A 13,215-nucleotide genomic window follows, 5' to 3' on the forward strand; every position below is an offset into this window, starting at 1 on the left:
AACAACATACACTACATCAAATATAAAAACATGTATAAAAGGTAAGAGAAAAAGGCAAAAAAATAAAAAAAAAAAAAAAAAATAAATAAAAAAATATATATATATATATAACAATATATATATAACAATATAATAATACTATAGTTTAACATCCCATGAGATTTCATAACTTAATATAATAATAAACTATGAAACTATGAGTGCTCTAATAACCTAATAACAAATTATGCAATTAAAAAAAAAACCCTTTCCAATATGTGAATTACACCGTTTCCCCACAGGTTGTGTAATGTGACAGCAGTCTAATGTTTAGAGATTCATTCTAAATTAAGGAAAATACTTATCCAGTTCTTCTTATCCAGTCTGATTTGAACTTTGGGTTCACGTCAAGCATCGTGGTAGAAGTACTGATGTTTCCCCCCGGTCTGAGGAGTTTTAATGTGAAGGTCTGCAGCGGAAGCTGGACGTCTCTGCGGAGCGGAGGACAGACAGAGGCGAGGCCGCCAATCTGCGCCATTCCGCGGAGAGGAAACCCTTCAGTCTGCCACATCTGGACATCTGCAGCGGAGCTCTGAACACACTAGCCTGCTCTGACGGGACGAGGAATGATGCTCGGCATTTCTGAAATGACGAATGGGTAAGGGATACGTGTTGTACTGGTTCTCTCCAAGAGACATTTCCCTGAAAAGTTGAGAAATGAACACTTTTTCGTCTGAAGGCTGATTTATGGTTCCGCGTTACACCAACGCAGACCGTACCGTACGGTGCGCGTCGCCGCGTACCCTACGCCGTACCCTACGGCGTCGATTTAACGCAGACCATAATTCAGGCTTGAGAAGAAAAAAAACCAACCCGCTATAAACTCTTGTCTCTTGATGATTTGGAAAACTTAAATGAAGTCATGACAAACCCTCTTTAAAATGTTACGGTATCTGAACTGTTTTCTGCTAAGACATAGTAATTACGAGGGGAAGTTGCCTTTATTATGGAAAGTTAAAGTGTAGGTATTTTTAATTTCTCCTCTGCTGCTGTCTGAACTTGGTGCTAGCGCCCCCTGCCGGCTGACCGGGGGAAGCGTCGCAGCTGCTGTCAGAGCATTGAAAAGAAAAAAGAACTGAAATAGTTGGGATTTTTCTCAGATGTGCAAGCGTGAAACAATTTACACTGGGAATAAATATATGCAGGGTGGCGTAAGTAAGTGATAATAAGCTTCTTTAAGTCGAGATTTCAAAGTTTGAAATGATTGATTTCCTCTTTAAATGTGTAACTGTTTGGGGCTGTAACACACAGAGGTGGACAGAGTACTCGACCCCAGTACTGGAGTAAGAGTACAAATACTACTGGTCAAAATTTACTCCGTTACAAGTAAAAGTAGCTCAGTCAAAATATTACTCGAGTAAGAGATGAAAAGTACTTGCTTTTAAAGGTACTTAAGTCTCCAAAAGTAAATGCTTTTAAATTTACTTTAAGTAAAAGTAAGAGTAAGAGTAAATTTCTTATTTTCCACATCAGTAAATTACTATTTTTTCTTATTTTAATTTAATTTTAATTTAATTTAATTTTTTAATTTTGTCTGTGGTTTGTCTGTGCCCTCGTTTTTTAGTCGGTCGAACTCAAACATTGAGTTAAGATACGGCCAAGGATTTTGTGAAAGTCCCTGCTCCGAGTCCGGCTCATTATCAGACTCAGACGACTCAGCGGATTGTCTTTCTTCTCCTGACGCAGGCGTAGCCATTGTTGCGGCTCTGTCTTGACTTGTTGCGGCTCTGTCTTGACAAACGCAGGCTACTTTGGCGGTATCGTTTTGAGGAGGCTTGACGTATTTCCGCTTTACGTACATCCCAGTGGAGAGCGTGCACTGTGATAGGTCTCCTCCTTTGACAAAAACAGCTTGTGTCCAATAGGATTTTAGGGAAGAAGAAAAAAGAGCAGACCTGAAAGTAACGAGTACTTTTCAGCCTTCCTAGAAATTTACTCGAGTAAAAGTAAAAATATTTGTCTTGGAAATGTATTCAAGTAAGAGTAATAAGTACCAAAGAAATCTAATACTCAAGTAAAGTACAAATCCTCTGGATATGTACTTAAGTACAGTACTCAAGTAAATTTACTCCGTTACTGTCCACCACTGGTAACACACTAGTGGTCAGCTGAACTAAGATGCATGTCTCTTTATTATTGTTGCTAGTTATTGCATACATTTTTGTAAACGCGGTTGAGGGTTGACCTTTTCCTTTGTTATGCTTGACCTCAATGATGATGTCACCAGCCGTGACCTCATAGATGACATGACATAACTTTGATAAGATGCGTGTGATACATATCAAATGTCATATGGAAATAACAAGTTAAGAACTCTGGCAGCTATATGGACCTGTGTTGCATTGTTGCACTCACAGTTTATAATTTTGCAGTTTAAACATTAATATTAGTGTTTTTTTTGCTGAACAAGACAAAGGAGTTACAGTTTTTAACAGTTCAAATCCTTCTAAGATGTGTGAAATGCATAAAAGACATGTGAGTGAACTGTTTATTTTTATGGACATGGGGTATTTGTGATTATTGCAGTTGTTATTATACAAATTCAGTTCTTTCCAAAAGCACTAGTTATTATTAATGTTTATCTCCAAAGAGAAAGGTGTTGTATTGCATTTACCAGTGCACACATGTTAAACTGGACTGTCTCTGTCTAATAGTGAGAAGACTTTTTTTTTGATAAAAGAGTGAGGATGTTCCTCTTTTCTCCAGATCCATCCCCTCCCTGCCCAGGAATGTCCTCAGTAAGTCACTGGACAGTAGTCACTGGTTTCCAAACCACTTCCTGACTGTCAGTTCCCCAGAGACTGCGACTCAGAGGAGTAATTTTTTCCACCAGTGTGAATGCTAATGTCTGCCCTGAGGAGTTATTCATGGGCTGGGATGGATCTGGCTTTCATGAAGCGCACTGGACAGACAGCACAAGGTTTATGAGCACAAGGGTTTTGTAAGACTCAGGGTTGCTGCATTCATGGGGCATTACATTTTTATCTGATCCCACAGTGTTGATACAACCGGAGCTTAGACAAATGTCTGCCTCCAGTGTAGACTTGTCCTTGTTTGGAAGTTGTGAAGTTGTGAGCTCTAGGATTTAAATGTCTGTGCAATGACTGCTTGTTCATGGTGTGAAGAAGCGCAGTAGCAGCACGTAGGAACGAACCGTAGGAGGATACAAGTTGTTTGATTGGACTTCCCTTTCTCCGACAATCCTTGAGCTCGCTGATTTGCAAAACTTTGCTTTCCATAGTTTTTTTGCAGGATTATAATGCTGCAAGTTTTACTGGCATTTCAGCAGGTGTTTTAAGGGTCCTGCTGTCTTGTGCAACTCCCCTGTCCCACCTCTCAATCATTTGTGCTGTTACATTTAGCTGCCATGGATTGTGGACAAACTTTATCCCTCCTTTCCACTTGTCAGTTCATATGAAATATGGAACATGCCCCCTGGTGTTGAACACGAGGAAGTACCGTTCTTTAGCAGTGGGTTTGCTTGACAACTCTACCAATTTAGACTTTACATTTCACTGCATAATTCAATCAACAGAAAAAAAAAGTTAATTATTCAAAAGCCTGTAAGCGATTCACGTTGTGCTAGCCAACATTGAATACTAGAACAGTGTAAATGTTCACTCTGAAATCCACCACACGAGTTAAAATCTTCTGATGCATGCGATGCATATAACCCCTTGCTTACATGCAGGTGTTATTTTTTGAAAATATAGCGTAACATTACTGTTCATTGACTTTGAAACAGGTGACATCAAGCGTTGCTGAATAGGGGTGGGTATTGGGAAGGACCTCACGATACGATACGCATCACGATACTTGAGCCACGATACGATACACATTGCGATATCCCGATTATGCGATATCCCGATTATTATATTCTACATAGTTCACCGAAAATTTTAAAAATGCATTACACATCTTAAAATCCAAGTTGTATATATGTACATCAGATGATAGTGATGGATCTTAAAATCTGAGTTGCACGTTCATCAGATTATAGTGACAATTCATGGGACAAACTGAGTCAAAACAATGTTTTATTATAACTATACAAGCTGAAGTTACAACATATTTGTATATGTTTTTAATATTATTTACATCATATGAAATTAACATTAAATTTAGTATGAGGTTGCTTTAATTATTTGGCAAATGATAATAAACACAAGAAAGATGGTACTAAAACCAAGGACAGGCACAGTGATCAGTCAGTATAGATATAAATCCATAAATAAATAAACCTCTGTCCATTATTTTTCATTTTTTAAGGACAGGCAATTGTGTTATATCAAAAATAAATTATAAAATGAAATAAAACGTGAAATAAAACCTGAGCTCAGTGCAGGGCCCTCCCAGGGTTGGTAGAGAGTGGCAATGCCCAGGACTGTCACTTAGGTAGGAGCACTGGGTAATATAATGGGAAAAAAATCGGGGATAAAAAAAATAAAAAAAATCGATATTCAAATTTTGAATATTGATATTGAATCAGCTGGAAAAGTATCGCGATATATTGCCATATCGATATTTTTGCCCACCCCTATTGCTGAACTGTATTGTGTGTCGGTGACGTCACGGTGACGTCACGGTGACGTCACGGTGACGTCACGGTGACGTCACGGTGACAGCGTTGCTCCGGCCAAAAGGGAACTATCAACTTTTCACAGTTTGGCGGGAGCTTCAGCCAATAAAATTGCAGCTATGTAGCTGGTGTTAGGTAATGAAGTCATATAGGGGGTGAGATGATTTTATAATTATACGGCTTACTTCTGCAGCAAGCAAGAAGAAATTTGATTGGCCGTTTATGTTTAATGAAGGTAAGATGAAATCCACTGTCAAATGTTGGCGCAGCGCTGCTGTGTGAGCTACTTGTATTTCATTGCTAGACACTTCAGGAGCGTAAGCAGCATTCCCTCTATTGATTCTAAATGGGGTGATGTCAAGCGTTGCTGAACTGAATTGTAGGCCCCTTGTGTTGTGTTAGAAATGTTGCATCGAAGTTGAGAAAAGTTAAAAAATTTTTAGGGGTCAATATAGACATCGGTAAATCAAAATCCAGCTAGTGCTAGCAAATGATAGGGCAGGTCCATACAATATTGATCCATATAAAAGTGAAAGCTGAGCCTGATCGTGTTGCACGTAAGATGCACGCAAAGTCTTCCTCTTCTCCTGCTACTGTATTGTTGTCGTGCTGTGTCTGTTGTTATTCCTGCTTCCGTGGTCCCTTCATTTCCGGCAGGGGGAGTCCCAGGCCAGTCAACCGTGGATTGCGTATACATGTCGGAATAGCTTGATTTAGAGCAGCATTATCTGGCTCGATTTCAAGAATTCCTGTGTGGTTCAACTACAGCCCGACTGAGGTGTATACATGGCTTTTGAAACTTTGATATTAGCTCAGGGTTTCCGCGGGGTTTTAAAAAGTATTAAAAAGTGATAAATGAAAATTGCCAAATTTAAGTCCATTAAAAGTGTTAAATTCACTGTCAGAGGTATTATTTTTTTTTAAATTGGTATTATTTTTTACCTTTTACATTTTAAGCTGTCTATTTTATTGTCATTCACAAAGTGAAATAAATGTGAAACATCTGGTCAACATCAATGAGTCTATAAATCTGTTCTGTATAGTTTTCTATAGTTCAAAATCTGTATTAATGTTAAAAGGTCCGTGATTAACACTTAATGTTGTGACAGTTTTTTAAAAAAATCTGAAGGTAGTGAAAAAGGTATTAAATTGGTATTAAATTTAACATAAGGATTGCTGTATAAACCCTGTAGCTGGACTAATCCAATATTCACACTTTCTCTTTGTGCATGTAAATGTACTGAGAGTCCCTTGGCTTAGCGACATCTAGGATGAACAGTCAGACAATGGAAATGTGTTTTGTGGTAAGATAAATATCAGTGTTCCAGGTTAGAATAGAATAGAATAGAAAGCCTTTATTATCATTGTACATGTACAGTGGAATTGGGCAGCAGCTCCGTCAAAGTGCACACATGCAAAGACTATGTAAACAAGGAAGCATAAATGTATATATATGTACACATACTATAAACAAGAGTGAATGGGAGGATAAAATATGTACATGGATGGGTGGGGGGATATTGCACTTAAATGAATGGAAGGATAATATTGCCCTTGAAAGGATGGGAGTATTGCACATAGGTTATTTCCACGAACAAATTGGTGCCATGTGTCTCCAGACCATCAGGGCAAAAGATAAAAAGCACCATCCAGTTTGTTAACAGCATCAGCTCTGTGATGGTCTGGGGTTGTATGTGTGTCCTTGTTGGATGTAATTTACATTTCTTTGATGGCGGTATTTATTTAGAAAAACAATGCAATAATCTGCCAGTCTGGTTGTCCAATGAAGAATGTGATGACAACAGCGGCATTTAAGTGTTGTGTAAGGAAATGGAAACACTCTAGAAGTGGTAAAAGCTTTACTATCACAAATGATGGATGGATGGATGGATGGATGGATGGATGGATGGATGGATGGATGGATGGATGGATGGATGGATGGATGGATGGATGGATGGATGGATGGATGGATGGATGGATGGATGGATGGATGGATGGATGGATGGATGGATGGATGGATAACCTGCTTCTGTATGTCATTATTACTTTTGTTCCAATCACAGTATAAATCTGGACGGGGACAAAATTGCTGCAGTAAAATGTTTCTGCTCATCTGAGAAGAAGTGCATTTCTTTTCTTTAAATTGAACACCAGGGGGCGTGGTTTGCATATCATATGGAATTAGAGACCAAGCAAACCTATGTGGAAACAGGGTGTAAAGCTTTAGAAAGGTGAAACATTATTGTCAAATGCTTATCAGGTGTATTCAGATTCATTATGATTTCTTCTTCTTCTTCTCAGAGGTTCAGAATTATTTTTTGTGTTGTTTATAAAAGCACTCTCCTGGCTTAGTCATGGCCCAAACACTGTCCAAAACCAAATCTTATTTCATGAAGCATTTGGCCCTGATTGTAGCACCTTCATCAAAATCCAGTGATACCTCTGATGCGTTCTTTCCTACTCTGCTGTTAATCCACCCATCTTTTTTCTACACCTGCTTCATCCCGTTCACAGTTGCAGAGAGGCCGAAGCCTCTCCCAGCTGTCTCTATTGTAAATTGTTTCTCCGATACAGTCACCATCCAAGTCAGTCACATTCATCATCGGCATCATCGTCATTCTCCACTGAACTCCATTTCAGTGTTTCTGCAGAAAGTGGAAAAACTCATTTGAGTTCTTTTTTATTTGCAAACGTGTGCTTTCAATCATCTGATACACAGGGATGGGGGAGGGATGTGAATCGATCGTTTACTTTTGAGCTTTTTCTGATGACTCAGAAAGCGCTGAGTCAACGCTTTCTTCACCACCAGTGTACGCCTCAGCAGTTGCAGCACCGCACAAACTCCATCACAGTCCATTCTCATTGTCCCTATCGCCGTGCATAAGCTCTTTCGGGACTCTTTCTCTTCATTTGCATCCCATATTTTTCCGAAAGAGAAGCATGCTCTTTTATTTACATTTACTGACCTGCCACTCATATTCAAATTGGAGAAAAAATAAGGCACTTAGATAAAGTCTCAGCTTTTATGAAGCCATTTTTTCACAAGCACCAGCACATGTCCTACAGCAGTGGCATCAGAGATTGGAAATGTCCAAGGTGGAATTCTTGCAGAAATCTTTCATCAAGCTCCCCCGAGTGTGGAGTTGGCGCTTCATACGCTTTTCTTTTTAATGTAAAACCACTGTTGTGGATATTTTTGAATGTGATATGAGTTATATATCAACCCACACAAAACAACCACAAAGAGGCTCAACTCTGATCACTTTTTGTCTACGTAAGTGTCACACTCATCCTGCTTTCTAGTCACTTCAGCTTCTTAAAGGTATTGTGACATAATTTTTAACATGCTTTTAACACTATTAAAAGTCTTGGCCAATATCCCTCAAATGTGTCTAAAAAGGTGTAACAAGAAAAACTTCACTCCAGTACTCCATGCCTGGCTTTTTTATGACTGTGTTTTTTGCGCAGTGAAAAACGCATCCTTTTCCCCCTTTCCTGTCAATCATTGCCCCGCTCCCCTCAGATGAACGAAAACGTACAGTTTTTTTCCTCACAGCATCTCACGCTACCATAGCAACACCGAAGGACACAGCAATAGTTTTTATTTATTCCAAAACTTTTTTTTATATATACAATGGCGGCTAATGCGCATTTATTCGACCCCGAATCAGATCCCGAAGTAGATCTTTTACTTCAAGATAGTCCACAACAAGTTTGTCCACGACGCACACAGCAGACAGTGGATCAATGGTATGTGATTTTGTCTTGCCGATCATATGCAAACTGTTTACAGTATACCATATGATAACGTTTTCAACGTTAGCCTCAACAGACGCTATCAAAATAAACAAGGAAGGTAGAGGAGAGGAGACAGGGGGAGGGGAGGAGGGGGCGGAGAGAGGTTAGGTGATGGGCAGGGAGCTGGGTGGAGGGGGCGGTGATTTAGCGGACCTATACTTATAGGTCCGCTAAATCCCCAACCAGATGCGCCGTTTTTGCATAATCATGCGGAAACTCCCAGAAAGCACACAATACACTGAATGTTAAAAGTTCGTTTTTCATTTTTTTTGGGTGTAATTGATGTCAAGACACCCAACAAAACACAAAAAATCAAGAAAAATTTGTTTTTCATGTCACAATCCCTTTAAATGTTGTCTGATTGGTCAGACGTCTGCAAGTATCAGTTTCTTTTTGTTTGGTATTTTGGTTTCGTCATGGTTGGCATCTCCTGTCGAATCCTCATAACCACACAAACAAACGTGTGTTTACATTCTGGAGAGGGTTTTTGATTTAAAAGAGATTTTCCTCAGAAGAGTCACTAAACCTGTTGAATGTAAGGTATTTGAATCTTCTCTAATGTGATAAATTGCCAAACTAAAACAGAAGGAAGTACGCAACAACAGGATGTGCAATGGGCCGCCAGTTATTACAGAGGTTTGTGTGTGTGTGTGTGTGTGTGTGTGTGTGTGTGTGTGTGTGTGTGTGTGTGTGTGTGTGTGTGTGTGTGTGTGTGTGTGTGTGTGTGTGTGTGTGTGTGTGTGTGTGTGTGTGTGTGTGTGTGTGTGTGTGTGTGTTTTTGAACAATGACAACACCAGAACAATGTGTCCATTTAATGGTGGGAAGATTTGGATCAAACATAGAGATACATAGTCCATGGGCCAGAGCCCAAAATTTCAGTGGTCAGCACCACTCAAGGTGACCAAACTTACTTATGATTTTAGAAAAGATCCATGTCTATAGATTATATCTTGGTAAGATAACCCTTCCTGAGTGGCAGCGTTATCATAGTTATCAGCTCATTAAGTTACCACCCCCTTCAGAAAATTACATTTTAGACGCTGGTGCATATCCTGGTTTAGACTCATGTACAGGAAATATGTCAATGTGTCACAATATTGTCTTTGGTATCATTTTAAAGGGGTCCTTTTAAGCATTCATTCAAGCTAAGATGTGAATCTTTCTGACCAACATAGAGTTCACTGCAGCCCTTTAAACTATAAACAACACACATTTTTACACAATTTTCGCCTAAATGATATACTATTTTTTAGCCCTGTGTCATCTAGGAACAACAGAGACACAAAATACAATAACTGGAATACTCACAGGACCATAAGGATTCAGGGAATGTATAATATACCCAATTTAGAATCATCAATTAACCTGAAGGGGGTGGGTGACTTCATGAGCTGATAACTATGATACAGCTGCCACTCCGGAAGGTTATCTTACCAAAATATTATCTATAGACATAGATCTTTTCAAAAATCATAAGTAAGTTTGGTCACTTTGAGTGGGACTGATATCTGGTCTGGCCCATGGACTAACAGTACATGTGCATCTCTCAAGCCCATGTCTTAGTGAGATCATTTACACACACACACACACACACACACACACACACACACACACACACACACACACACACACACACACACACACACACACACGCACAAGGCAACAACAGACAGGATGCTTTGGGAGTTTGACCTCCCGCCCTCTTAGTATAAGCTTTAAAGAAACATTCACAGGTCTGTGAGAATCCCTTTATTGTCCGTTTGCTGTGATCGTTGGTGGCTCCCCTCAGCACCTCACACCTCTGTCTTTCCTCTTCTTCACTCCCTCTGTTCCTCACACCCTGCCTCCGGCCTGACAGACCGTCCTACAATACACACAGATATTTTTGTGATGGGTTTTTGTTGTTGCATCTGTCTCTTAAAGACATGAATCATTGGCACATAGTGGACAGAACATCCTCTTGTCACCGCAAACGGGAAGTAATGTGGCCCTGCAGGCTGAGATAATGGCAGTGGGAGGGGTTACAGTAACAGCAAAATAGACTTTAGAAACACTTAACTTCCTCATCCCTGTTGGACACAACATTGGTAAGATGTGTTTTTTATTTTTTATTTTTATGGTTACATTTTTTTGTTGTTGTAGGAGTTCTAGCAGCGAGGTTTCATCCCTTCATGCATGTATAAGTTGCATTAACGCATTGGTCATCGTGGTTTAGAGGTGAAAGTGACGAAAGTGAAATGGTAAATGCAGAGGTGATAAAAATGCGGCATTGATGTGACAGTGGTACATCAGAAACATCCCACCGTCGATAGTTACTGCAGAAGTCCTGCGTGAGCAGAGTGTAATAGCTAAAATGAACCACAACGTTACTGTAGCAGGTGATCGCCAGTCAAAGACAGCTCTGAAGTTTCACGATAAACCGTCAAAAAAATTCCCCACGGTAAGAATTTGTCATCTCACGGTAAAAACGATAAATTGAGGAAATGAGAAAGAAAGAAAGAAAGAAAGAAAGAAAGAAAGAAAGAAGGAAAGAAAGAAAGAAAGAAAGAAAGAAAGAAAGAAAGAAAGAAAGAAAGAAGAAAGAAATGAGCCAGAAAGAAAGAAAGAAAGAAATGAGTCTGAAAGAAAGAAAGAAAGAAAGAAAGAAAGAAAGAAGAAAGAAATGAGCCAGAAAGAAAGAAAGAAAGAAAGAAAGGAAGAAAGAAAGAAAGAAAGAAAGAAAGAAAGAAAGAACGAAAGAAAGAACGAAAGAAATGAGCCTGAAAGAAAGAAAGAAAGAAATATTCCCGTTGATGACACTTTTTGTATTGGTATTTTTTTTATCGTTATTGGGTTAAATGCCAGAAATTATCGTGATACATTTTTTTGTCCATACCGCCCATCCCTACGGTCATACCATGGTGGCTCATTCGTGCGCTGCTGTTCTCACTTGGAAATTCACAGAACAAACACACAGCTCGTCTTCCCTCTGTTTCACCTCTGTTTCTGCTTCCCAATGAGGAACAGTGGTTTTAAACAGCAGTTTTACACAGAATGAAGTTCATCAAATCCACTAAAAATGTCACCCTTGAGCCCTCTTTTTTTGTAAATGAAACAGATAACCTTAAGTTGTGAAGGTGATTGATGATTGTTACACAGGAAGATGTTAAAACATGGCTCTGTTTTTATATCACTGCTAATCTAACCTAATCATGTTCAACCTGACCAAATCACATTAAGTCAATTTTTCAGTTTGCTCCGTTCCAGCAGCTGTATTCACATGCATTTTCATCACGTCCATTTTTACCATGTTACCTTTGCTACTTTCAACCCTCACACTGACTAGTTTGTGTTCCCATCTGAAAATCTCCCGCTGCCACTCAGCATTTTTATTTATGTTTGTTTGTTGTGTACTATTACAATGTTTGCTGCTGTGTATGCATGTGATTAGTTGTATGACTGTAACGTTTAAAGCTTTTGGAAAATAGAAATGTTGCAGCCGATGGTCAGTAAACAAATACTTAAGTAGATGAAAGCAATAGAAGGTGAATAAACCTCACTGGAGCCACAATCAGAAAAAAGCAGTACGTTGGTGGTTTCAGATGTAGGACAAACAGTAATTACAAAGTGTATATCATGCTATTTTAGACTATTTATTTATGCTTTACTTTTTTTATTGTGGGGTTTTTTTCTAAGGAGATTAAGCATTTCATGACTGCAGTACCAGGGTTACCCACACGGTGGCAATGCAGTCACGATAAAGAGCATGTTGGAAATGTCTTCCCAGTGTCAGTCAGGTGGAGCCGCGACGGTGGAGCTGAGGAGTCACAGCGTCTGCAACTATAACAAGACACCTCTCTCAGCAGTTTTATAATGTCAAAACGTAGCTTCTAAAGTGCACGATCATCTCACCCCTTTTCAGTTCCAAGTGCTGTACAGATGACAGGCTCTAATTTCAGCTTCAATATAAACGTAAAATGTATTTTGAATCTCTTTTTCTTCTGGAAAGAGAGACGATAGATAAAGGACGTTGATTACTCAGAGTGGAAAATAGAAAGAGATTGAGAACCCTTGTTACGACACATTCAGACATGTGAATCGGCACTGCTGTGACCTGCTGCTGCAGGATGTGAGACAGATGTTGGAGCTCAGCTTGGATGTGTGAGTCTGTGTGTGTGGTTGTAAAACTCATGTGGAATCCTGAACAGGTCAAGGCAAGCAGCTGACAGCGCGGCTGTTATTTTGGGCCGCGCAGTCATCCTTCTAAATTATGTGAATACATGGTTCCGGACATTATTCCTCCCACTGACCTTTATCCCTCCGTAATGATGGGTTTACTTGAGGTAGACAAGCCCAGTCAATCACTAGAAACCAAATTAGGACTAGTGAAGTTGTGTGTTCATTTCAAACCTAGTGCCAGTTCTGGCTTTGTGGTGGTGATATGTGAAAATTAAAAAATCTTTAGCTTGTTCTGTTTGGTGTCATGTGAGCGACCTGGACCGCATCACAGCTCCATGTTTTCTGTCTTTCGTGACCGAGTGGCAGCTTTTTAGCTAGATCTGGAAATTGGCTTGTGGTTTTGCTTTGTGTTCTTTCAAAGAGGAGCTCTTGTTCCCACATAATGCCATGTTGAATTATTCATGGAGTGACATTTTATTTTTCAATAGTTTGTTGTTTTTGCTGATTTAAAAAAAAATCAGTAGACAAAAGAGGAGCTGAAATGAAATTGGTCCTTGAACACAGAAAATACTTTCCTATTTTTGTTTTGTTTTGTGTTTGTTTTTTTTTTTTTTAACATAGGTTTAATTATTTCTTTAAA

At 39.3% G+C, this 13,215-nt stretch overlaps 1 protein-coding gene across 1 annotated transcript in view; it reads left to right on the forward strand.

Annotated features, from left to right (window-relative positions):
* The first annotated feature begins 485 nt into the window (after positions 1–485).
* LOC133446062 (LIM and senescent cell antigen-like-containing domain protein 1) overlaps positions 486–13,215 on the forward strand; it is a 46,129-nt gene continuing 33,399 nt past the window's right edge. The window contains exon 1 of the mRNA XM_061723808.1: positions 486–637. Within this exon, the coding sequence (XP_061579792.1) occupies positions 606–637 (32 nt within the window). The 5' untranslated portion in view covers positions 486–605. The remainder of the gene's footprint in view (positions 638–13,215) is intronic.

Source organism: Cololabis saira, chromosome 6 (genome assembly GCF_033807715.1).
Source record: "Cololabis saira isolate AMF1-May2022 chromosome 6, fColSai1.1, whole genome shotgun sequence".
NCBI lineage: Eukaryota > Metazoa > Chordata > Actinopteri > Beloniformes > Belonidae > Cololabis > Cololabis saira.